This window comes from Mobula hypostoma, chromosome 3 (assembly GCF_963921235.1).
Source record: "Mobula hypostoma chromosome 3, sMobHyp1.1, whole genome shotgun sequence".
Taxonomy (NCBI): domain Eukaryota; kingdom Metazoa; phylum Chordata; class Chondrichthyes; order Myliobatiformes; family Myliobatidae; genus Mobula; species Mobula hypostoma.
This window is the reverse complement of record NC_086099.1, coordinates 229,525,316-229,552,366: the sequence shown is the minus strand read 5'-3', so window position 1 is coordinate 229,552,366 and position 27,051 is coordinate 229,525,316. Positions and strand designations below refer to the sequence as shown.

The following is a 27,051-nucleotide window of genomic DNA, read 5'->3' as shown; positions in this document are numbered from 1 at the left end:
CACTCTCCATGTTAATGAAGAATTCCACCATATTATGGTCACTCTTCCCAAGGGGCCTCTCACGACAAGATTGCTAATTAACCCTTCCTCATTGCTCAAAACCCAGTCCAGAATAGCCTGCTCTCCAGTTGGTTCCTCGACATGTTGGTTCAAAAAACCATCCCGCATACATTCCAAGAAATCCTCTTCCTCAGCACCTTTACCAATTTGGTTCACCCAGTCTACATGTAGATTGAAGTCACCCATTATAACTGCTGTTCCTTTATTGCACACATTTCTAATTTCCTGTTTAATACCATCTCCGACCTCACTACTACTGTTAGGTGGCCTGTACACAACTCCCACCAGCGTCTTCTGCCCCTTAGTGTTACGCAGCTCTACCCATATCGATTCCACATCTTCCCGGCTTATGTCCTTCCTTTCTATTGCGTTAATCTCTTTTTTAACCAGCAACGCCACCCCACCTCCCCTTCCTTCATGTCTATCCCTCCTGAATATTGAATATCCCTGAACGTTGAGCTCCCATCCCTGGTCACCCTGGAGCCATGTCTCTGTGATGCCAACTATATCATAATCATTAATAACAATCTGCACTTTCAATTCATCCACCTTATTACGAATGCTCCTTGCACTGACACATAAAGCCTTCAGGCGCTCTTTTACAACTCTCTTAGCCCTTGTACAATTATGTTGAAAAGTGGCCCTTTTTAATGCTTGCCCTGGATTTGTCGGCCTGCCACTTTTACTTTTCTCCTTTGTACTTTTTGCTTCTACGCTCACCTTACACCCCTCTGTCTCTCTGCACTGGTTCCCATCCCTCTGTTGTGAACTAACCTCCTCACGCCTAGCCTCTTTAATTTGATTCTCACCCCCCAACCATTCTAGTTTAAAGTCACCTCAGTAGCCCCCGCTAATCTCCCTGCCAGGATATTGGTCCCCCTAGGATTCAAGTGTAACCCGTCCTTTTTGTACAGGTCACGCCTGCACCAAAAGAGGTCCCAATGATCCAAAAACTTGAATCCCTGCCCCCTGCTCCAATCCCTCAGCCACGCATTTATCCTCCACCTCATCGCATTCCTACTCTCACTGTCGCGTGGCACAGGCAGTAATCCCGAGATTACTACCTTTGCGGTCCTTTTTCTCAACTCTCTTCCTAGCTCCCTATATTCTCCTTTCAGGACCTCATCCCTTTTCCTACCTATGTCATTGGTACCTATATGTACTACGACCTCTGGCTCCTCACCCTCCCACTTCAGGATATCTTGGACACGATCAGAAATATCCCGGACCCTGGCACCAGGGAGGCAAACTACCATATGAAACAGAACATCCCAGGGAAAGGCTGTGTCGTTTTGTTCAGGCTCTATGAGGTAGAATTAATGCGAGATATAGTTGGACATGCCGGTTAGTCACTTCTAAATTGCAGGAAGCAGGAAGCTGCGTGACTGTCAGCAGAGATAAAAGAAATAGGCAGCCAGTGCAAAGCACCCCTATGCGTTTCCTCTCAAAAATAACCGTATAGCTTGATATACTGTTGTGCAGGACGATGTAACAGAGGCTAGCCAGAGCGACCTGGTCTCCATCAGAGTCTGGCTTCGTGGTTCAGAAGGTAAGTGGGGAGGAGGAGAGTGCCATAGTGATAGGAGACTCAATAACCAGAGGAGAAGACACGAAGGAGACACCAGGATGATATGTGGCCTCCCAGGTGCCAGGGTCAGAGAGCTCACGGCAGAAAATCAGACGTCCTGATGCATATTGGTATCAACGACCTGCTGCAGTGATAAAGGAGCTGAGGACCTGAAGAGAGTTAGGTAAAAAGCTGAAAAGCAGTATCTCGGGGTCATCCGTTATTGGCAGACTCCGCCTCATAGAGTCTGCTCCGCCAGTCGCCCCTGGCTAATTTATTATCCCTCTCAATCCCATTCTCCATAACCTTTGACGCCTTGGCTAATCAAAAGCCTGTCAGCCTCCATTTTAAATTACATGGTCTCCACTGCCGTCTGTGGTACGGAATTAAACTCAATAACCCCCCGCTGGTCAAACAAAACCTCCTCCTCTCTGTTCTAAAGGGTCGTCACCTTATTGTGTCGGTGTCCGCTAGCGCTAGACTCCACCACTGTAGGAAAAAGTCATCCCACATCCACCTATGCAGGCCTTTCAATATTCGACACGTTTGAGTGAGATCCCCACTCATTCTTCAAAACTCCGAAGAGTTAATTCCGAGGATCATTGTACGAAACAGCCACTGGACCCTCTCCAGTGCCGGCACATCTGTTCTTAGATGAGGGGCCCAAAGCTACTCACAATACTCCAAATGAAATCTGAATGACTCCTCGACATTACACCTTTGCTTTTACTCTCTGCTCCTTTCGATATGAATACTAACAATGCATTTGCTTTCCTTACCCTGGTGTCAAGCTGCGAGTTCTCCTTTAGGAAACCCTACACGAGCGCTTCCATGTCCCCTGCACCTCCGGTTTCTGAGTCTTCTCCCCGCATGGAATCACCTGTCTCTGTGTCATACCCCATTGTTGTAAGTGTGGAAACAGATTCGGTAGGTCTCAAAGGCGAGGACTCTGCACACGGTCTTGGTAGTAAAGGATTTTATTTACAAAAGGCAAACGTGGGGAAATGACAACAGGAGCAACACGCACACGCGCACAATTCACAGTAGTCGGATCAGCAATAAAACACACGCGGACAATTCACAAAATCGCGTGGGAACAAAGTACACGCGCGCGCACACACATAGAACATAGAATAGTACAGCACAGTACAGGCCCTTCGGTCCACAATGTTGTGCCGACCCTCAAACCCTGCATCACATATAAGCCCCAAACTTGAATTCCTCCATATACCTGTCTAGTAGTCTCTTAAACTTCACTAGTGTATCTGCCTCCACCACTGACTCAGGCAGTGCATTCCACGCACCAACCACTCTCTGAGTAAAAAACCTTCCTCTAATATCCCCCTTGAACTTCCCACCTCTTGCCTTAAAGCCATGTCCTCTTGTATTGAGCAGTGGTGCCCTGGGGAAGAGGCGCTGGCTATCCACTCTATCTATTCCTCTTATTATCTTGTACACTTCTATCATGTCTCCTCTCATCCTCCTTCTCTCCAAAGAGAAAAGCCCTAGCTCCCTTAATCTCTGATCAGAATGCATACCCTCTAAACGAGGCAGCATCCTGGTAAATCTCCTCTGTACCCTTTCCAATGCTTCCACATCCTTCCTATAGTGAGGCGACCAGAACTGGACACAATACTCCAAGTGTAGCCTAACCAGAGTTTTATAGAGCTGCATCATTACATCGCGACTCTTAAACTCTATCCCTCGACTTATGAAAGCTAACACCCCATAAGCTTTCTTAACTACCCTATCTACCTGTGAGGCAACTTTCAGGGATCTGTGGACATGTACCCCCAGATCCCTCTGCTCCTCCACACTACCAAGTATCCTGTCATTTACTTTGTACTCTGCCTTGGAGTTTGTCCTTCCAAAGTGTACCACCTCATACTTCTCCAGGTTGAACTCAGCCCACTTCTGCATCCTATCAATGTCTCTCTGCAATCTTCGACAATCCTCTACACTATCTACAACACCACCAACCTTTGTGTCGTCTGCAAACTTGCAAACCCACCCTTCTACCCCCACATCCAGGTCGTTAATAAAACATACACAAACAGACAGACAGACAGACACACACACACACACACACACACACACAACCAAGAGAAAAGTCAGTGCGTTACCCGACACCCTTGACTCTGTGCAGGCACGGCTCTTATGATATTAGGGACGATACCCACACCGCTAACCCTATTCAATGCACAACTCGCTAACGGCAGGTTGGTCCCTCGGAGGTAGCAAAGAAGAGAAAGAGTCAAGCACACGTGGCTTCCTTTATAGTGCAGTAGGGCTGATGAGTCCATCCCAGGTGATTCATAGGGAAGCCAGTGGCTTGGTGCCAGCAGGGTAAAGCTGATTTATTACAAAAGGCCAATTGCCCAAGGTCAAGTACAAGGGTAATTAAAGGGAACAATGGTTAGGTGTGCTTTGATGGGCGAGGAGGGGTCAAAACTTGATTGGCAGGTGGCGTGTCTTTCGACCAGGTAAATGGGCAGTGTTATCACGTGACAGTCACGACCCCTCCAATACACCCATGTCACCAACTTGCAGTACAAGAAAACGGAAGCTGATACACCGCTACCCTCTGCCTCTTGTGAGCCAGAAAATGTTTGATTCAATCCACAGTTCAAAGGTGCATTTATTTTCAAAGAACATATACGTATGTCACTGTACTACCGAGGTATTCATTTCCTTGCGGGGATTCAATGTAAATACTAAGAAACACAATAGAAGCAACGACAAAGTGAACACAAAGACGGACAAAGCCAATGTGCAGAAAACAACAAATAGTGAAAATTTTTTAAAAAAACAAATAATAAATAACCTGGATAAACAATTAATTGATTAATTCAGAACATGAATAAACAATTCATTAATTAATAGTATATATTGAGAACATCATTTGTAGAGTCCTTGAAAGTGAGTACACAGACTGTTCGGTGACGGTGTGAGTGACGTTTGCCCGCAGAATGGGGATTCTTTGTACTGTAACCTACTTAACATGCAGAATTTATCCAGTTCTTAATACAATCCATGCAAGTTATGTCGAACACCATATTTCTATCGTTTATTAGCTGTCATCTTAAAACACATTGAAACTCAAAACACAATCTGCAGTGTATAAAGTCCTGCCTTTAGAAATGAACACAATAACGTGTCTCAGAATCTTCTCCAACAACTTTCTTTCCGCCGGTATAAACTCAGTGGACTCTGTCTTCCATGAAAACTCTCACTCCCGTTTTAGAACAAGGGGGAACCGGGAGGCTGGTTCCAGCCAAAGGCTGGTATCAGTCCAATATTGCTTCGTGGTCCTATATTGCATTTCGAATTTCTTCCTACTCTCCAAAATCCACGAAAAATCTCAAAAGGTCCCTCCTTAAGAGATCCTTATACATGACCTTCTTCTCCCTGTTCAAATTTTGAATATCATTCGTTTCCCAGCTTTTGCCTTTCACTTAGCATTTAACAGTCTCTTTTGCACACGATGCATACAGATTAACCCTGCCAGTCCATTAATATTCCTCCCAGAGCTCGGATAATAAACAAAAATTGTCACAACATCACAAGATCACAAGATCACAAGACAAAGGAGCTGAAGTGGGCCATTCGGCCCATCGAATCTGCTCCGCCACACCACCATGAGCTAAATTATTCTCCCATCTAGTTCCAATTTCCGGCTTTTTCCCTATATCCCTTGATACCCTGACTAATTAGATACCTGTCAATCTCCTCCTTAAACACCCTCAATGATCGGGCCTACACAGCTGTATGTTGCAACGAATTCCATAAATCCACCGTCCTCTGGCTAAAAAAAAAAATCTCCTCATCTCTGTTTTAAATTGCTACCCTCTAAGTCTAAGACTGTGGCATCTTGTCCTGGACTCACCCACCAAGGGAAACAGCCTTTCCACATCTACTCTGTCCAACCCATTCAACATTCGAAATGTTTCTATGAGATCCACTCTCATTCTTTTATACTCTAATGAATACAATCCAAGAGCCGACAGACGCTCCTCATATGTTAGCCCCTGCATTCCAGGAATCATCCTCGTAAATCTTCTCTGAACTCTCTCCAGCATCAGTACATCCTTTCTAAGATAGGGGGCCCAAAACTGCATACATGATTCCAAATGAGGTCTCACTAATGCCCCATATAGCCTCATCAACACCTCCTTACTCTTATACACTATTCCTCTTGAAATGAATGCCAACATAGCATTCGCTTTCCTTACTGCCGATCCAACTTGGTGGTTAACCTTTAGGGTATCCTGCACGAGGACCCCCAGGTCCCTTTGCACTTCCAATTTTTGAATTTTCTCCCCATCTAAATAATAATCTTCCCGATTATTTCTTCTGCCAAAATGTACAACCGTACATTTCTCAACATTGTATCTCATCTGCCATTTCTTTGCCCACTCTCCTAAATTGACCAAGTCTCTCTACAACCTTTCCGTTTCTTCAACACTTCCTGCTCCTCCACCTATCTTGGTGTCATCCGCAAACTTATCCACAAAACCATTCAATCTATAATTTAAATCATCGATATACATCGTAAAAAGAAGTGGCCCCAACACCGACCCCTGCGGAACACCACTAGTAACCGGCAACCAATCAGAATAGGATCCCTTTATTCCCACCCTTTGCCTTCTGCCTATCAGCCAATGCTCCACCAATTTCAATATCTTTCCTGTAATTCCATGGGCTCTCGTCTTGTTAAGCAGCCTCTTATGCGGCACCTTATTGAAGGCCTTTTGAAAATCCAAATACACAACATCCACAGCCTCTCCCTTGTCAATCTTATTTGAGATTACCTCAAAAAATTCCAATAAATTGGTAAGGCAGGATCTTCCCTTCATGAAACCATGCTGGCTTCGGCCTATCTTGTCATGCACCTCGAGGTATTTCATAACCTCGTCCTTGAGGATTGACTCCAATAACATTCCAACTACCGATGTCAGACTAATCGGTCTGTAATTTTCTTTTTGCTGCCTTCCTCTTTTCTTAAACAGCGGAACTACATTTGCGACCTTCCAGTCCTCGAAAACCATGCCAGAGTCTATTGATTCCTGGAAGATCATTTCCAATGCTTCCACAATCTCCAAAGCCACCTCCCTCAGAACCCGTAGGTGTACCTCATCCGCTCTGGGAGACTTATCTATTCTTAGTCCATTTAGCTTCCCAAGCACTTTCTCTCTAGTTATCTTGACTGTACCTAATTCTATTCCCTGAGACCTCTGGCTATCAGGTATGTTGCCAATGTCTTCCACTGTGAAGACCGATGCAAAATACTCATTTAGTTTCTCTGCCATCTCTTTGGTATCCATTATAATTTCTCCAGCATCATTTTCAATCGGTCCTATATCTACTCGTGTCACTCTTTTACTTTTCATATATTTAAAAAATGTTCCGGTCTGGTTCGTGAACTCCGTATTCCGGTTCACAGTCCGGTTCATTGATCCTTATTCCGGGTTTTCCTGTTTTCCCTTGTTTCATTGAGTGCCTTATTTAAGGCATCTGATTCTTGTTTTGGGTTGGCACATTTATACCTCTGCAAACCAAGGATTCCCGGGCTGGACTGTTCCCTTCCCTTTCCTTCTGAAGACTCGCCTGCATCCCCGTCAATTTCAACCGCCAGAGTGAGACCGGAGCCTTGCCACGCCAAGATGAGGAACTATCTATTGCTGAGTTTGGAACTGTCTCCTTGTGTCCCTATGTTTAGTGTCCGTGTCAAAGAAGAGTCCCGGCACTAGGTCCTGTTCCCAAGGAGGGGTCCTGACTCTGTGTAGAGCCCTGGACCTAATTTCTGATCGCAAGGAGGGGTCTTGCCTCTGTGTTCCGTGTTCCTGTGCTCACGTCCAAGGCTCCGTGTTCCTGTGTTCCAAGATCAAGTCCAGGTGCCGTGCCCTGTCCAAGTCTGAGCTTCATGTCCTCATCCAGTTCTGGTGCCTCGCCCAGCCCGGTGCTAAAGATTCCCCGTCCTGTGATGGATCGTCCCCCTCCGAATCCTCGGCAGTTTACTTCGGCAGTTCCCTCGGCAAGCATCCCGACTGTGCGTCCAAGAAAGGGTCCCGGCCCTGCGTCCAAGAAAGGGTCTCAGCCCTGCAAAAGCATTCCGGCCCTGCGTCCTTGAAAGGTCCCGGTCCTGCGCTCCAAGAAGGAGTCCCGGCTCCGTACCCAAGGGCCTAAGCTACCCGAATCTAAGAGCCTATCCTAGCCTAGTCCAAGGACCACGTCCTGGCCTGGAGATCCCTCGCCCGGCCCTGGAGATCCCTCGCCCGGCCCTGGAGTCTGTCGTCTAGTCCAAGCCACGTCCTAGAACCTCGTCCAGTCCAAGCCACGTCCTAGAACTTCGTCCAGTCCAAGTCAAGGTTTGTGTTCTCGTCCTGTCCATGTGCCTCGTCCTGTGCAGGAGTTCCACATCCAGTCCTGTAGCCACGTCTTGTCCTCGCCTAGATATGGGGTCCGACCCCGTGTCAAGACCCAGGTTCCGGGTCTCTGTCCAGCCTCTGGCTCAGAGTCCTAGCCCAGGCTCCTAGTTCCAAGTTCCTTGTCCTGGTCCCGCTTTCCTAGTCTTAGTCCTAGCCCAGGCCCGGTGTCCTCGTCTCGTCCAGGGCCTGTGTCCATGTCCAGCGTCGTTTCTTCCTGACTCCCCTTGCTTTCTTGATAAACCCAGTCCTGTTCCTGGTAATTCAGTGTCTGTGTCTTGCATTCGGATCCGCTTCCAGCGCCCCCCTTATAACAAAAATAGAACACAGAACATTACAGCTCTGTACAAGTTCTTCCTTCTGCTGCTTGCCCTACACTACGATCAATCTTCTCACATAGCCCTCCATTTTGTACGATCCGTGTGCCTATCTAAGACTATCTTAAATGTCCCTGCCTCTGCCACAACTCCTGGCAGGGCGTTCCACGCACCCTCCGCTCTCAGGTGTCTATATCTGACACACCCGCCCCACAATATTCCAACGATCGGAGTTACAGTTATCTGCAGCCTACCTGAAATTATTTCCCATAGACACACATACTCACACCCATGGTATGAATGCCAGGAAAATCAATTTCTTGCAGTAGCATCTTAGAGCATAGAGCAAACTCGGCTAGGGCGGCATGGTACCCCGTTGGTTAGCACAACGTTTTGCAAATACTGGCGACATGGGTTCACTTCCCAACACCTCCTTTAGGGATTTTGAATGTGCTCCCCGTGACTGCGTGTGTTTCCTCCTGGTGCCTCGGCTTCCTCCCACAATTCAAAGGTGTGTTATTTGGTAGGTTAACTGGTCATTGTAAATTATCAATGATTAGACAAGGATTAAATAAGGGGATCGCTGGGCGTCGTGGCTCAAAGTTCGGAAGTGCCTATTCGAAGCTAAATCTCAATAAATAAATATAAAACCTAGAACATTGCAGCACAGTACAGGCCCCTAGACCCACAGTGCTATGCGAGCCTTATAACCAAAGAGTCCGAAGATTCTTTCCCACGAATAGCAGTGGAAACTTTGTTGGCATTATCTCATTTTCCACGACAGAACCCCACTTCGGAGGGCTGGTATCACACAATCTGAGTTGTTACTCAGATAGTCCTATCTAATGCATATTTTAAATTTAGAAAATAGGAAGAAGAGCAAATTTTGCAGCTACTTTTCTACAGCGGGTAGATAACCGGATAAACTCGGGCTGAAAACAGGAACCTCTGTGTTTCAAAGCGCTCCCATAAGAGCAGATAGAGAGACCGAATGTGACGATGATGTGACATCTCTGCTGGGATGAAGTGACTTTTTTCTATTTGTTTTGCACAGGACGGGTCTACATAAACTACTCGGATTGTCGTATCTGCCTCCGATATCCTCGGGTGGACGTGTTCGAGGTGGGTCTCTTTCCCGTACAGTGGTTTCCGGTACACAGTCTCGCACCCTCGGTCGGTGAGTCCTGTGCAGGTGGAGCCTCTGAACGTGCAAAGCACTTCAGAAACAGTGAACACGATTCCTTCCAGGTGAGGCGACACTTCACCTGTGAGTCGGCTGGGGTGATATACTGCGTCCGGTGCTCCCGATGCGGCCTTCTATATATTGGCGAGACCCGACGCAGACTGGGAGATCGTTTTGCTGAACACCTACGCTCTGTCCGCCAGAGAAAGCAGGATCTCCCAGTGGCCACACATTTCAATTCTACATCCCATTCCCATTCTGACATGTCTATCCACGGCCTCCTCTACTGTAAAGATGAAGCCACACTCAGGTTGGAGGAACAACAACTTATATTCCGTCTGGGTAGCCTCCAACCTGATGGCATGAACATTGATTTCTCAAACATCCGCTAATGCCCCTCCTCCCTCTAGTACCCCATCCGTGATTTATTTATTGTATAGAAATATATATACACAGAAACGAATGGTATATATATAAATTCTTTCTCTCTCTCTCTCTCTCCTTTTTCTCCCTCTGTCCCTCTGACTATACCCCTTGCCCATCCTCTGGGTTTCCCCCCCTCCCCCTTTCCTTTCTCCCCGGACCTCCTGTCCCATGATCCTCTCGTATCCCTTTTGCCTATCACCTGTCCAGCTCTTGGCTTCATCCCTCCCCCTCCTGTCTTCTCCTATCATTTTGAATCTCCCCCTCCCCCTCCCACTTTCAAATCTCTTACTCACTCTTCCTTCAGTTGGTCCTGACGAAGGGTCTCGGCCCGAAATATCGACTGTACCTCTTCCTAGAGATGCTGCCTGGCCTGCTGCGTTCACCAGCAACTTTTATGTGTGTTGTCAGAAACAGTGAGAAGTTTTTGACTAGTAGTTACTGCTGACGCGGAAAAACGTTGCATCGACGTTGTGCATAGAAAGGTCTCAGAAAACTACAGTCTGAGTCGTGTGTTAATGGAACTGAGCCTGGAAACGCAATAGATTATTCTGTCGCCGCCATCAGCAGTATCCCATCGCGCGTGCGGCCCAGGAATGAAGGAATTATCCGTGTAGACGTTGACAAATATTTCTGAACCAAATCGCGTGCCGGGAGTAGGAACTATAAGCGTAAAATTAGCTTTATTTGTTACATCTACATCGATACATCGAAAGATACAGTGAAATGTATTGTTTGCGTCAACGGCCAGCACAGTCCAACGGCAAACAAGAGAAAATCTGCAGATGCTGGAAATCCGAGCAACAAACACAAAATGATGGAGGAACTCAGCAGGCCGGGCAACGTCTATGGAAAGCGATTCGGCCCGAAACGTGGAGTGTATTTTTTCACCATAGATGCTGCCTGGTCTGCTGAGTTTCTCCAGCATTCTGTGTGTGTTTCACAGTCCAACGGTGTGCTTCGGCTCCAATATAGCATAGCCACTTCTTACTAACTATAACCTGCACGTAAAGTGGGGAACGTGCAAATTCCTGGCAACAGCGGTGGGAACAGAACTCCAATTATTGGCGCTACAAAGCGTTGGGCTAAGCATTACGCCAATAGGCTAACAGAGTGACTCCACATATGGCAATGAAGAAGAGTATTGTCGCAGCACAGAAGGATCGACGTGCAGAAGTCTTTGAATAGCAACCGAACAGAAACAGGCGGCGCGGAAAGAAGATTATGGCATATTCCTGGAAACGAGCTCCATGAACCTTCTAGGCTTCATCAAGATGCCTTTGTGAGTATCTTATTTCATCCCTCAATCATCCAAAAACCAATCAACATTGTCCAGAGGAGGTTCACGAGAATCCCGGGATTAACAGTGTTGATTTATGAGGCATGTTTGATGCCGCTGATCCTGTACACTCGCTGGAGTTTAGCGGAATGGCATGAGGTGGTTCTTGTTGAACACTGTCTAATATTGGAAGGCCTGGGTGGAGTGAACGTGGAGAGAACGTTACCTATACTGACAGAATCCAGCACCAAAGGCAACAACCTCAGAATAGAAAGACGTTCCTTCAGAACGTCAGTGTAGAGGAAATAGAACGTGCGCTTTACTGTTTGAGGACGTGAGTTTAAACTGAACAATGCTCATCACAATTGCACAGTGCAGTTATTGAAATCACCGCTCCAGTACTCCGTACACTTTGGGTTCTCTTACTTCAGGGTCGTAGAGTCACAGAGCAGTACAGTAGATAAAAATTACCTTCGTCCCATCTAGCCCATGCCGAAGTTTATTCTTCATAACCTCATCGACTCGTACATGGACCATTGTCCTCTATATACCTCTCATCCATGTCTCAATCTAAACCTCTCAAACATCTCAACCTCGATGCTTTCAGTCCCGTGAGGATGTCGGAAAGACCACCATCATTCCTCTAACTTTCAAAGGAAACTTACCTGGGACAAGCTGCAGTAGCCGGATCTCTGGCACTGAGTCTGACTCTGCAGTGCAGAAGGGAGGGTGGAAAAAGAAGAGAGCGGTAGTAATAGGGGACTCGATAGTTAGAGGTGCAGATTGGAGGTTCTGTGGTCGTGACAGAGAATCCAGGATGGTTTGTTGCCTCCCGGGTGCCAGGGTCAAGGATGTCTCTGATCGATTGCATGACATTCTGAAGTGGGAGGGTGATCAGCCAGATGTCGTGGTGCACATCGGTACCAATGACATATCAAGGAAGAGTGAGGAGGTCCTGGACAGTGAGTATAGAGAGCTTGGTAGGAAGTTGAAAAGCAGGACCTTGAGGGTGGTAATCTCAGGATTGCTACCTGTGCTACATGCCAGTGAGGGTAGGAATAGGATGCTCTGGAGGATGAACAAGTGGCTGAGGAACTGGTGTAGGGGGCAGGGTTTCAGATTTCAGGATCATTGGGACCTCTTCTGGGGCAGGTGGGACCCGTACAAGAGTGACGGGTTACACTTGAACTACAGGGGGACCAATATCCTTTCAGGGAGGTTTGTTACTGCTGTTGGGGAGGCTTTAAACTATATTTGCAGGGGAATGGGAACCAGAGTGCCAGAGCTGACAGTGTGGCTGGGGTGAAAATAAATGATGTTAAAAGTTCAAGCAAATCCGCTAATAGAAAGGTTGTGAGTGGTGGTAAAGATCTTCTGAGGTGTATATATTTCAATGCTAGGAGTATTGCGGGGAAGGCGGATGAGTTGAGGGCGTGGATTGACACGTGGAATTATGAAGTTATAGCAATTAGTGAAACTTGGCTACAGAAGGGGCAGGACTAGCAGCTTAATATTCCAGGGTTCTGATGTTTCAGATGTGATCGAGGCAGAGGAATGAAAGGTGGGGGAGTGGCATTGCTTGTTAGGGAAAATGTTACAGCAGTGCTCAGGCAGGACAGATTAGAGGGCTTGTCTACTGAGTCCTTATGGGTGGAGCTGAGAAACAGGAAAGGTATGGCCACATTAGTGGGATTGTATTACAGCCACCCAATAGTCAAAGAGAATTGGAAGAGCAAATCTGCAGAGAGATAGCAGGCAACTGCAGGAAACATAAAGTTGTGGTGGTAGGGGATTTTTAATTTTCCATATATTGATTGGGACTCCCATACCGTTAGGGCTCTAGATGGTTTAGAGTTTGTAAAATGTGTTCAGGAAAGTTTTCTAAATCAATATATAGAGGGACCAACTAGAGGTGATGCAATATTGGATCTCCTGTTAGGAAACGAGTTAGGACAAGTGACAGAAGTCTGTGTTGGGGAGCACTTTGGTTCCAGTGATCATAACACCATTAGTTTCAACTTGATCATGGACAAGGATAGATCTGGTCCTAGGGTTGAGGTTCTGAACTGGAAGAAGGCTAAATCTGAAGAAATGAGAAAGGATCTGAAAAGCGTGGATTGGGACAGGTTGTTCTCTGGCAAAGATGTGATTGGTAGGTTGGAAGCCTTCAAAGCAGAAATTTTGAGAGTGCAGAATTTGTATGTTCTTGTCAGGATTAAAGGCAAATTGATGAGGAATAAGGAACCTTGGTTCTCAAGGGATATTGCAACTCTGATAAAGAAGAAGAGGGAGTTGTATAACATGTATAGGAAGCAGGGAGTAAATCAGGTGCTTGAGGAGTATAAGAAGTGCAAGAAAATACTTAGGAAAGAAATCAGGAGGGCTAAAAGAAGACATGAGGTTGCCTTGGCAGTCAAAGTGAAGGATAATCCAAAGAGCTTTTACAGGTATATTAAGAGCAAAAGGATTGTAAGGGATAAAATTGGTCCTCTTGAAGATCAGAGTGGTTGGCCTTGTGTGGAACCAAAGGAAATGGGGGAGATCTTAAATAGGTTTTTTGCGTCTGTATTTACTAAGGAAACTGGCATGAAGTCTATGCAATTAAGGGTAACAAGTAGTGAGATCATGGAAACTGTACAGATCGAAAAGGAGGAAGTCCTTGCTGTCTTGAGGAAAATTAAAGTGGATAAATCCCCAGGACCTGACAGGGTATTCCCTCGGACCTTGAAGGAGACTAGTGTTGAAATTGCAGGGGCCCTGGCAGAAATATTTAAAATGTCGCTGTCTACAGGTGAGGTGCCGGAGGATTGGAGAGTGGCTCATGTTGTTCTGTTGTTTAAAAAAGGATCAAAAAGTAATCCAGGAAATTATAGGCCGGTAAGTTTAACGTCGGTAGTAGGTAAGTCATTGGAGGGAGTACTAAGAGACAGAATCTACAAGCATTTGGATAGACAGGGACTTATTAGGGAGAGTCAACATGGCTTTGTGCTTGGTAGGTCATGTTTGACCAGTCTATTGGAGTTTTTTGAGGAGGTTACCAGGAAAGTGGATGAAGGGAAGGCAGTGGATACTGTCTACATGGACTTCAGTAAGGCCTTTGACAAGGTTCCGCATGGGAGGTTAGTTAGGAAAATTCAGTCGCTAGGTATACATGGAGAGGTGGTAAATTGGATTAGACATTGGCTCAATGGAAGAAGCCAAAGAGTGGTAGTAGAGAATTGCTTCTCCGAGTGGAGACCTGTGACTAGTGGTGTGCCACAGGGATCAATGCTGGGTCCATTGTTATTTGTCATCTATATCAATGATCTGGATGATAATGTGGTAAATTGGATCAGCAAATTTGTTGATGATACCAAGATTGGAGGTGTCGTAGACGGTGAGGGAGGTTTTCAAAGCCTGCAGAGGGACTTGGACCAGCTGGAAAAATGGGCTGAAAAATGGCAGATGGAGTTTAATACAGACAAGTGTCAGGTATTGCATGTTGGAAGGACAAACCAAGGTAGAATATACAGGGTTAATGGTAAGGCACTGAGGAGTGCAGTGGAACAAAGGGATCTGGGAATACAGATACAAAATTCCCTAAAAGTTGCGTCACAGGTAGATAGGGTCGTAAAGAGAGCTTTTGGTACATTGGCCTTTATTAATCGAAGTATTGAGTATAAGAGCTGGAATGTTATGATGAGTTTGCATAAGGCATTGGTAAGGCCGAATCTGGAGTATTGTGTTCAGTTTTGGTCACCAAATTACAGGAAGGATATAAATAAGGTTGAAAGAGTGCAGAGAAGGTTTACAAGGATGTTGCCGGGACTTGAGAAACTCAGTTACAGAGAAAGGTTGAATAAGTTAGGACTTTATTCCCTGAAGCGTAGAAGATTGAGGGGAGATTTGATAGAGGTATATAAAATTATGATGGGTATAGATAGAGTGAATGCAAGCAGGCTTTTTCCACTGAGGCAGGGGAGAAAAAAACTAGAGGACATGGGTTAAGGGTGAGGGGGGAGAAGTTTTAAGGGAACATTAGGGGGGGCTTCTTCACACAGAGAGTGGTGGGAGTATGGAATGAGCTGCCAGACGAGGTGGTAAATGCGGGTTCTTTTTTAACATTTAAGAATAAATTGGACAGATACATGGATGGGAGGTGTATGGAGGGATATGGTCCGTGTGCAGGTCAGTGGGACTAGGCAGAAAATGGTTTGGCACAGCCAAGAAGGGCCAAAAGGCCTGTTTCTGTGCTGTAGTTTCTGTGGTTTCTATGGTTTCTATGGAAACGGGTCTCAGCCTGTAAATTAACCTGCACAAGGACTCACAAACTCCTTTGAACCTCAGTTTTTTGTACTTTCTATGCATTTAGAAAATCGTCAAACCTTTCATCTCTTCTACCAATGTGCATGGCGATACGTTTTCTGACATCTGCCACTTCTTCACCCATTTTCTTATCTGTCTAGGTCCTTCTGTGGACTATTAAAACTACCTGCCCATCCACCTAATTTTGTGTTGTTTGCAAACTTTACAAAAAAGTAATCAATTCCATCATCCAAATCATTGAAATATAACGTTAAAAAAAATTCGTTCCAACTCAGACCCCTGTTGAACACTACTAGTTACCAGCAGTAAACAGAAAAGGTTCCCTTTATTCCCATTCTTTGCATCTCACCGTCAGCCACTGTTTTTCCAGTTTAGAATCTTTCTTGCTTGTCAGGTAGCCTCATGTTCAGCACCTTTTCAAAGGCCTTCTTAAAATCCAAGTACACAACATAACCGATTCTCACTCCTTTGTCTATCCTGCTTGATATTTCTTCAAATAATTCCAACATATTTGTCAGGCAAGATTTTCCCTCTAGGAAGCCATGCTGACTACGGTATATTTTATGCCGAAACCACAACTTTAGCAATCGATTCTAACATCTTCTCAACCAATCAGTTTAGAATAATTGGCTTATAATTTCCTTTCTTCTGTCTCTCTCCCTTCTTGAAAAGTAGAGTGACATTTTCAATTTTTCACCTTTTCAGAATCATTCCATATTCCTGAATGATCACTACTAATGCCTTCACAATCTCCTCAACTACTTCTTTCAGGAACCTGGGGTATCTGGCCCAGGAGAAATAACTATCTTCGAAGCTTTTGGTTTCCCAAGAGCCTTCACCGTATTAATAGAAATTGCACACGCTGTATGACCTCTGACTCCTGAAATGTCCTTCATATGGTTAGTGACAACCACCGTGAAGTCTGATGCAAAACAATTATTCAGTTCCTGCACGATTTCTCTGTCTTCCCTTACTACCTCTCCAGTATCGTTTTTCAGCGTCCATCATCCACTCTAGCCCTCTTTTACATGTTATGTATCTGAAGAGAATTTAGGTATCCTCTTAATTCTATTAGCAAGCTTAATGTTCAATTTCGTCTTTACCTTCTTAATGACTTTTCTGTTGCCTTATATTGGTTTTTAGAAGCTTCCCAATCCTCTAGCTTCTGACTACTTTTTGCTCCATTATAGGTCCTCTCTTTGGCTTTTATGTTGGCCTTGACTTCCTTTGTCAGCTGCTGTTATGTTATGTTGCCCTTAGAATAGTTGTTCCTTTTTGGGATGTATATATCCTGTGCTACCGAATTGCTTCAAGAAATTCCAGCCATTGCTGTTCCGCCGTCATCCATGCCTGTGTTCTTTTCCAATCATTTCTGAACAACTCCTCTCTTATTCCTCTGTAATTTCCTTTACTCCACTGTAATACTGGTACGTCTGACTTCAGCTTCTCTTTCTCAAATTTCAGGGTGAATTCGATCACATTATGATCATTCTTTCCTAAAGATTCATTTGCCTTAAGCTCGCTCATCAATTAAGGTTCATAGCACAACACCCATCCTAAATTATTCATCCCCAGTGGACAAAACCACGAACTGCTCCAAAAAGCTGTCTCTTAGGCACTCTAGAAATGCTCCCTCTTGAAATCTGGCACCAACCTAGTTTTCCCAATCTACCTGCACATTGAAATCAATTTCGACAATTGTAACATTGATACTTTGGCATGCATTTTCTATCTCCCGTTGTAAATTGTAGACCACATTCTTACTCCTGTTTGGAGATCTGTATGTAACTCCCATCAGGGTCTTTTTGCCCTTGCTGTTCCTTAGATTTATCCACAGCAAATGACCCTATGTCACCTCTTTCTAATGATTTAATTTCAGAACAGGGACAAAATAGGAACATTGACCACCTATATGACTCAACACTCTGGCTCCAAACACGAACTCTACACCCCACCATGGCTCCCAGTGTATACTCCAGACTTCGTAGAATGCATTTACATATACTCAGTTCCCTCTGCTGCTTATTTCCCCTCGGATCCCACAATTCCTCATGTTCCAGGTCAAATCCCTGCTGAGATTTGTACTTGCTCGGTCATGGAAATCAATTGGAGAATGGCCGATGGAAAACTAGCATAATATTTCAAACTCGTTGCTGGATAACTTATTTTCTTACCCAACAGTAAACCTGGCTTTAAGAGGGACTGCATCACAGTCGAGCTTCAACTCGCTGGCAGATGCTGATCGAGCTATTGACGGCAGCAACAACTGGAACGCGAAAATGGGTTCCTGTATGGAAACCAAGCAAGGCCAAAACCCCTGGTGGAGGGTAGACTTACACAGAACGTATGCAATTTCCACAGTGAGAATCACCAACAGGATGGACTGCTGCTCGAACCGAATCCTAGGAGCCGAGGTCCGCATCGGGAACTCGTCCGAGCCTACCGGGAGTGCTAATCGGCTGTAAGTATTCAGCAGCAACTCTGGTTCCTTGCAGATCAGAGAGTAACATAATAAAATGGAAACATACTCCTCGGCCGAAATCTTCCATGCCCAGCTAAGTATTGAAAGGCTTGGAGTGGATGAAGAAAGAATGTTTCTTATAGTGGATGAGTCTAGGACCAAAGGGCACAGCCTCTGAATAGAGAGATGTTCATTCAGAACAGAGGTGAGGTTTTTTTTGTAGTCAGAGGGTAAGAATCTGTGGAATTCATTGCCATGGACGGATGCAGAAGCCACGTCGTTGAGTATATTTAAAGTGGAAGTTTATTGGTTCTTGAATAGTCAGGGCGAAAAAGGTTATGGGGAGAAGGCAGGAGATTGGGTTGAGAGGATAATATATCAGCCATAATGGAAGGGTAGAGCACTCGATATATCGAATGGTCTAATTCTGCTTCTATACCTTATAGTCTTACACACAGCTATGCTGGTCCCATGTGGCCGCATCTGACCGTCATCCTTCTAAATCTTTCCTGTCTGCGCACTGTTCAAATGTTTTTGAAGTGATGATGCGGGTACCTGCCTCACCTACTTCCTAAGGCATCTTGTTCCATGTACGTAACACACCCTCGATGAAAACTGTGCCCCTGCGACTCCTATTAAGTAATTTTTCTGTCACCTTAAAATTCTTGAATGCCTTCAAGTTCAAGCTTATTGTCATCTGGCTGTACATATACTGTATACAAACAAATGAAATAATGTTCCCCTGGTCTATCGTGCAACCACAAAACATAGTGTATAATATATGCAGTACATAAAACAAAATATTACTACAATTAAATTAATAATATTTAATATAATTCAAAGTACATGTGGTGTGCAGCACTGGTAAACAGTACACAGTGTGGCCAAATGTAAACAGTCCGTTGCCCTAATGACAAAAACTCGGTGGTGGCAGGGTATTCATGATTCTCACAGCCTGAGATAAAAACTGTTACCCAGTCTGGCAGGACTAATCTTGATACTCCTGAATCTCCTTCCTGACGGTAGTGGGTCAGAGAGATTGTGTGATGGGTGTTAAGGACCCTTCACAATGCTTCGGGCCCTTCGTCTGCAAAGCTCCCGGTAAATGTCACAGACGGGGGAAGGACACCCCGGTGATCCTCTCAGCAGTTCTCACTGTCCTCTGTAGAGTTTTGCGGTCCGATACCTTGCAGCTTCAGTACCTCACAATGATGCAACCAGATGGGACACATTGGATGGTGCTTCTGTAGAAGTAAGGAATGGAGGAGGGGAGCTGCGATGACAAGTCACTGCACTGAGTATGACCCTGTGGCTCAGAAGCGAAGTAAGGTGAAGTGGGCTGCAGCAGTGACAGGAGATTCTTTAGTTAGAGGAATAAAGACAAGATTCTGGGGACGCGATGAAGACACTGGATGGTATGTTGCCTCCCAAATGTCAGGATCAGGAATGAATTGAATCCAGTCCATGGCATTCTCAAGTGCGAGGGTGAACAGCCAGAAGGTCTGGTACATATTGGCACCAACAACATAAGTAGAAAAGATGAGGAGATCCTCAAGAGAGAGTTTAGGGAGATAGGTAGAAAGCTGAAAAACAGGACATCTAGCATGGAAATCTTAGGATTGCTGCCTGTGTCACGTCCCAGTAAGGGCAAGAAAGGGATGATTTGGCAGATGAAAGTGTGATGGAGGATCTGTTAGAGGGAGAAGGGGAATCAGACTTATGGATCATTGGGATCTCTTCTGGGGAAGGACGCCTAAGCAATGGGGGGGAAGGTGCAGATGGTCTGCTGGAGCTGTTCGGGGGTTGGGGTTTAAACTAATTTTGTAGATTTGATACTGGAGTGATAGTGCTGGGGATAGGATAGTCGGTTTACAAACAGGGGCAATGTGTAGTCAGGAGAGGCTGTTGATAGGGTAAAATTTCAGTCAGCGGAATGAATAACAATGTAAAAGTGGGACAAAATCAAAAAGGGTAATGAATGCAGGGCTGAAGTGTTGAATGCACACAGTATAGTCATAGTCATAGTCATACTTTATTGATCCCGGGGGAAATTGGTTTTCGTTACAGTTGCACCATAAGTAATTAAATAGTAGTAAAACCATAAATAATTAAATAGTAATATGTAAATTATGCCAGGAAATAAGTCCAGGACCAGCCTATTGGCTCAGGGTGTCTGACCCTCCAAGGGAGGAGTTGTAAAGTTTGATGGCCACAGGCAGGAATGACTTCCTATGACGCTCTGTGTTGCATCTCGGTGGAATGAGTCTCTGGCTGAATGTACTCCTGTGCCCAATCAGTATATTATGTAGTGGATGGGAGACATTGTCCAAGATGGCATGCAACTTGGACAGCATCCTCTTTTCAGACACCACCGTGAGAGAGTCCAGTTCCATCCCCACAACATCACTGGCCTTACGAATGAGTTTGTTGATTCTGTTGGTATCTGCTACCCTCAGCCTGCTGCCCCAGCACACAAATGCAAACATGATCGCACTGACCACCACAGACTCGTAGAACATATAAGGAATAAGTTAGATGAACTTGTAGCGCCGTTACAGCATTGTTGATAAAAGAAAATTGCTGAGAGCTTAACGTCCAGTGATACACATTGCATCAAAAGGACAGGCAGGTAGGCAGAGGGGAGTGTGGCTTTGTTGGAAAAAATAAGTGAAATCAAATCCTTAGAAAGAGGTGACATAATATCGGAAGGGGGAGAGACGTTGTGGGCGGAGCTAAGGAAATGTAAGGGTAAAAAGACCCCGATGGAATTTATATAATGACCTACGAACAGTAGCAAATTAGAACGGGGGATGGTAAATGCATCTCAAAGGGGCAACGTTACGATAGTCATGGGGGACGATATGCAGGTTGATTGGGAAAATCAGATTGGTGATGGATCCCAACAGGGAGAATTTCGAGAATGCTTACGAGATGCTATTTTTCAGATCCACTCGGGGATCAGCTATACTCGATTGGGTGTTTTGCAATGTACTGGAATTGATTAGAGAGCTTACGGTGAGAGAACCCTTGGGGAAGTGATTATAATATGATTGAATTCACCCTGCGGTTTAGATGTATTCGTATTACAATGGAGTGAAGGGAATTGCAGAGGCATGAGAGAGGAACTGGCCTAAACTGATTGGAAGGGAACAGTAGTGACGATGATGACAGAGCAGCAGTGGCTGGAGTTTCTGTCAACAATTCAGAAGACACAGGATAGATAAGTCCCAATGAAGAAGAATTCTGAAAGCAGTATGTTGCAACCGTGGCTAACAATGGAATTCAAATCCAACCTAAAAGCCAAAGGGAGGACATATAACAGAGCAGAAATTAGTCTCAATTTTCTAAAACCCAACAAATGGCAACTAAATAAGTCATAAAGAAAGAAAATATGGAATACGAAGGTAAGTTAGCCAATAATATTAAACAGGATACCAAAAATTTCAGATATATAAAGTGCAAAAGAGAGGCAAGAGTAGCCCATCCACTTCAAGGTTCAACGTGTTGTGCGTTTGCAGATGCCCTTCGGCACACCGTTGTTTTAACGCTTGCTTATCTGATGTACTGTCGCCCTCCTGTCAGCTTGAACCAGCCTGACCATTTTCCTATGACCGTTCTCATTCACAAAGTGTTTATGACCACAGAACTGCCACTCACTGAATGTTCTGTGGTTTTCGCACCCAACTCCAGAGACTGTTGTGCGGGAAAATCCTGGGGCCTCAACACTTTCTCAGATAATCGAATCACTCTGTCTGGCACTAACTATCGTTCCAGAGCCAGTGTCAATTAGATCACACTTCTTCCTAATTCTGATACCTGGACTGAACAATGACTGAACCTCTTGACCATGTCTCCATGCGCGCAAGCATTGAGTTGCTGCCACTGATTGGATGATGAGATGTTGTGATTAATGAGCAGGTGTACACGTTCCCATTGTGAGTATATCTGACTCCTTCCTAAGAGGGCACTCTACTCTTTATACTGCTATCAAATGCTGTAAGCTCTTCTCCAACACAGGCTGGCGGAGAACAATGGCTGACAGGAAGGCCCAGCCTCCACGGGAACAAATCCTTCAAACCAAGTATAACATATTACACTGTATAGCAAATTTCCATGTGAAGATGCTCATCTGGATAATTCCATGTTTTTTTTTTCAGCTGTGGAATTGTCAAAAGTGTGTCGGAAAGCTATACGTTCGACTGTCCTGGATTCACAGGTCAATATGTGAATATCATGGTCCCGGGACCTAATAACGTCCTGGCCCTGTGTGAGGTTGAAGTTTTTGGCACAGAAACTCCACTGAACTGAAGGTAGGATGAAATCCATGATGAACCTTATGAGGATAGGTTAGAGAGCTGGGGTTTTTCTCGTTGCAGAGGATGAGAGGCTGACTTGAAGGGGATTTGCAAAATGATAAGAGGCATGGATAGAGAGAACAGCCAGATACTTTTTCCCAAGGTGGAAATGGCTAATACATAGCAGGGGGTGACAAAGGTAAGTTCTTTACAAGTGGAGTGTGCTGTGTGGGACGCCCTACCAGGGCTCGTGGTAGAGACAGATATGTATATTAGGGAAATATAGAAAATACATGGACCATTAGATACAGGAGCAGAATTAGGCCATTCAGTCACGGCTGATTTATTATCCCTCTCAACCTTATTCTCCTGCACGCTCCTTGAAGCCTTTGACGCCCTGACTAATAAAGAACCTATCAACGATCTCTTTCAATATAATGACTTGGCCTCCACAGCCATCTGTGGCAATGACATTCCTCCCCATCTCTGTTTTTAGTGGACGTGTCTCTACTCTGAGGCTACGGTCCTTGACTCCTACGATAGGAAATATCATCTCCACATTCGCTTCATGCAGGTCTTCCAGAATTCCATAGTTTTCAATGAGATCCTCCTCCATTCTTCTAAACTGCAGTGAGTACAAGCCCAGAAACATCGATCGCTCCTCTTACGTTGACCATTTCATTCACGAAATCATCCTCGTGAAACTCCTCCGGACCTTCTCCAATGTCAGCACATCTTTTCTTGGATACTTGACCCAAAACTGCTCACAATACTCTAAGTGTGGTCTGACCAACACCTTATAAAGCCTTGGCATTATATCTTTGCTTTTTTACTCTGGTCCTCTGGAAATTAGTGCTAACATGGCATTTGCCTTCCTTTGCTCAACCTGAAAGTTAACTTTCAGGGAATACCGCACGAAGACCCCCAAGTCACTTTCATCTCTACGTTTTGAATTTTCTCCCCGTTTTGGAAAATAGTCTACGCCTTTACACGTTTCCCAAAATGAATGACCAAAATGTATACATGGGCACGTGGATGACAAAAAAAATTGGAGAACTATGTAGGAGGGAAGAGTTGGATGGATCTTACAGTAGACTAAAAGCTCGGTAGAACATCGTGGAGCGAATTACCTGTACTATGCTGTCATTTCCATGTAACTTAGATTTGCACACACGTCCAGTCCGAAGTAAAAGTGACCTCTGTTGAAACAACCTCTGAACGGATAATTTGATTCGTAGTGAACCACATTGGAAGAACAATAATGATTGTAACCGAAGCAATGCTCTAAACAAGTTGTATCATCCCATATGATTCAAGAATTAAGATTGTTTATTGTCATTCTTTAATGCTCATATGAACGGAGTGATTGTTACTCGGGATCCGAAGCAGCATAATGGACACATAAAGTGCAAAGAGCACAATAAATCAGAACTTTAACATATACATTGACGGATTTATGTATATAAAGTATAGGGCATGCCCAAGGTGTGCATAATGTGACTCTGACAGGAAATGTTGAAGTAGTGGTGGTGACAGTGTTAGGATGGATGAATAGGTGGATGAATTGATCAGCCTGACAGGTTGGAAAAAGTAGCATTTTTGAGCTTGGGGGGGTCCTGGCGTCAACATAACAAAACAAAGTAAAACCCCGCCCTGGCGCAATGTGTGCATGCAGCCCCGGAAGTCATTCTGGGGAAGCCAACTGCGATAACACATTGTTTACTACCTTGAGGTCGTCACAAACTACCATGTGTACAAAATTCGGTATCAAATTCCATCCTAGCGCAGCTTAAGGTAGAGGACGAAATCGAGGAAGGAGCCAGACCACAATGAAAATCTCCCGTCAAATTCTTGAGTGTGACACTCAAGAGGGAAATTGGGGCAAAGGACTGGAAATTACCCGCCGGTCAGTCTGAGCTCAGGATGAGCAAGATTTTCATAATGAAGGCTGAAATGATGGGTTACTTGGAAGTGCCTGATCAAATGGGGTGAAGTCTGTATGCTTTCCGGAAGGGGTCCTATTGCCCGATACATCTGTCAGCATTCTTTGCGGAGGTAACAAGCTGGTTAGAAAAAGGGGTGTCAGTGTATGTTATTTAATCGGATTGACGAACTGCTGCACATGAAGCTACTAAACAAAATAAGAGCCCATGGAATTGTAACCAAGGTACTAGTATGAAAAGAAGACTGGCTAACTAGCAAACATCGAGAAGCAGGAATAAAAGGATCGTTCTTAGGATGGCTTTAGGATCGCAAAAAACTAACAATAATAATAATAAATAAATAAGCAATAAGCATCGAGGCCATGCGATGAATCGTACTTGGAAGATGAATAGTCCATAGATTGTGGAAATGGTTCAGTTTTGGGATGAGTAAAGTTGAGTGAACTTTTCCCCTCTGGTTCAAGAGCCTGATGTTTGATAGTTAATAACTGTTCCTAAATCCGGTGGTGTGGATCATAAGGCTTCTGTGCCTTCTCTCTGATGGTAGGAGCAAAACAAAACATGCCCTGGATGGTGGTAGTCCATGATAATGTTGACAGGCCAACGAGGGGGGATGCCATACTAGATCTAGTATTAGGTAACGGACCGGGTCAGGTCACAGATCTCTCGGTGGGTGAGCGTCTGGCGTACAGTGATCATCGCTCCCTGGCTTTTAGCATTATCATGGAAAGGGATAGAATCAGAGAGGACAGGAATTTTTTTATTTGAGAAAGGACAAATTATGAGGCTTTAAGGCTAGAACTTGCTGGTGTGAATTGGGATGATGTTTTTGCAGGGAAATGTACTATGGACATGTGGTTGATGTTTAGAGATCTCTTGCGGGATGTAAGGGATAAATTTGTCCCGGTGAGGAAGATAAAGAATGGTAGGGTGAAGGAACCATGGGTGACAACTGAGGTGGAATATCTAGTCAGGTGGAAGAAAGCAGCATACATGAGGTTTAGGAAGCAAGGATCAGATGGGTCTATTGAGGAATATAGGGAAGCAAGAAAGGAGCTTAAGAAGGGGCTGAGAAGAGCAAGAAGGAGACATGACAAGGCCTTGGCGAGTAGGGTAAAGGAAAACCCCAAGGCATTCTTCAATTATGTGAAGTAAAAAAGGCTGACAGGAGTGAAGGTAGGTAGGTAGTAAAGGTAAGGAGTGGGAAATTCAGTGGGGATATTAGAGGAAGGTTTTTTACTCAGAGAGTGGTTGGTGCGTGGAATGCACTGCCTGAGTCAGTGGTGGAGGCAGATACATTAGTGAAGTTTAAGAGACTACTAGACAAGTATATGGAGGAATTTAAGGTGGGGGCTTATATGGGAGGCAGGGTTTGAGGGTCGGCATAACATTGTGGGCCGAAGGGCCTGTACTGTGCTGTACTTTTCTATGTTCTATAATGGATGAAATCGTTCCATATTGCTCGATGTTGGAGTGACAACTTTTCACTTTATATATTAGCGATGCAGATGAAGGGCAACAGTCTGCAGATGATGCAAAGCCAAGCGGAGGGACTTGTAGCATCGTGAAAGGAGGTACTGCAGGATTTGGGCAAAGGAAGGGCGGGTGAAATATTGTAGTCAAATGTGTGGTTTGTGCAGTTTGTTAGGAGGAATAAAGAGGTTCCAGAGGAGGTACACAAGAATGTCCAAGGAAAGAAATGTTTACCCTATGAGGAAAGTTTGATATCTCTGGGACTAAACTCGATGGAGTTCAGAAGGATGAGGGTGTCTCACTGAAGCCTCTTTAACAATGAAAGCCTTGAATGGAATGAATGTGAGAGGCGTTTTCATCACTAGGACAAGCTAGAATCAGAGAAATAGAATAAAGAAATAGACCAGTGGGAAAGAAATGATGAGAAATTTCTTTAGGTAGCAGGTGCTGACTCTGTAGAATTCGATACCATAGAGTGCGATGGAGGCAAAGTCACTGGGTATAGTTAAGGCAGAAATTGATAGGTGGTTGACTCGTAAAAGGGTTAAATGTTATGGGACGGAAGCTGAACAGACTGCGAGGGCAGGAATAGGAAGGTAATGCAGATAGGTGCCTGGCTGGTGAGCTGACTTGGCATCAGACTCCTCTCCATATTCACTCCATCCAGTCCTTTGATTTTTCAGGAGGCTTCTGATATCTTGTGAGCAGAGATATCATACAGGTTTCACTTGAGTTGGACTGGTCCCAACTTCCTGCAAAGAAAAGTTGCAGGTACGACTCGGGAGGGAGTATACCGGGCCAGCAGGGGAAGTGATCAGGGTAGTTCAGTGGATGGCTAAGTTGTGAAACATATTAAAGTTACATAGAGGGCCTATAGTAGACATGATGGGCAGTGAAAGAAAGGAAAATAGTCTTACGACTACACTGTATTTGTTTTCATGCAAGAAGCCAAGTAGTTAAGTCAGAGATATTCAAAGTGTATGTTGGTACATAGGACTGAGATGTTACAGTCATAATAAAATCTGCATTGAGGGTGTAGTGGGACTAGAATATCAATATTTCAAGGTTTTAACGCATGGTACAGTTGGAGGGGGGACAAAGAAAAGTAGATTTACATTTTGAATTAGGGGAACACCAAGGTGGTAATTAGAAAGTGTTAGAGTAAAAGACAAGACTGTTAAGCAATTAGATCATTGGACAGGAAAAAGCAGGAGGCGCTTGTCAGATGCTGCCAGTTGGAATCAAATAATTCCCACTAGAGGGCTCTGAAGAGTAAAAAGCTTGAGCACAAGAGACCGTTTGACAGATAAAACAAAGAGA

General features: G+C 44.8%; 1 protein-coding gene across 1 annotated transcript in view; it reads left to right on the top strand.

Annotated features, from left to right (window-relative positions):
* LOC134343790 (uncharacterized) overlaps positions 1–22,328 on the top strand; it is a 50,334-nt gene extending 28,006 nt beyond the window's left edge. The window contains exons 9-12 of the mRNA XM_063042523.1: positions 1,543–1,609; positions 9,424–9,546; positions 17,741–18,020; positions 22,178–22,328. Of these exons, the coding sequence (XP_062898593.1) occupies positions 1,543–1,609; positions 9,424–9,546; positions 17,741–18,020; positions 22,178–22,328 (621 nt within the window). The remainder of the gene's footprint in view (positions 1–1,542; positions 1,610–9,423; positions 9,547–17,740; positions 18,021–22,177) is intronic.
* Positions 22,329–27,051: the final 4,723 nt, after the last annotated feature.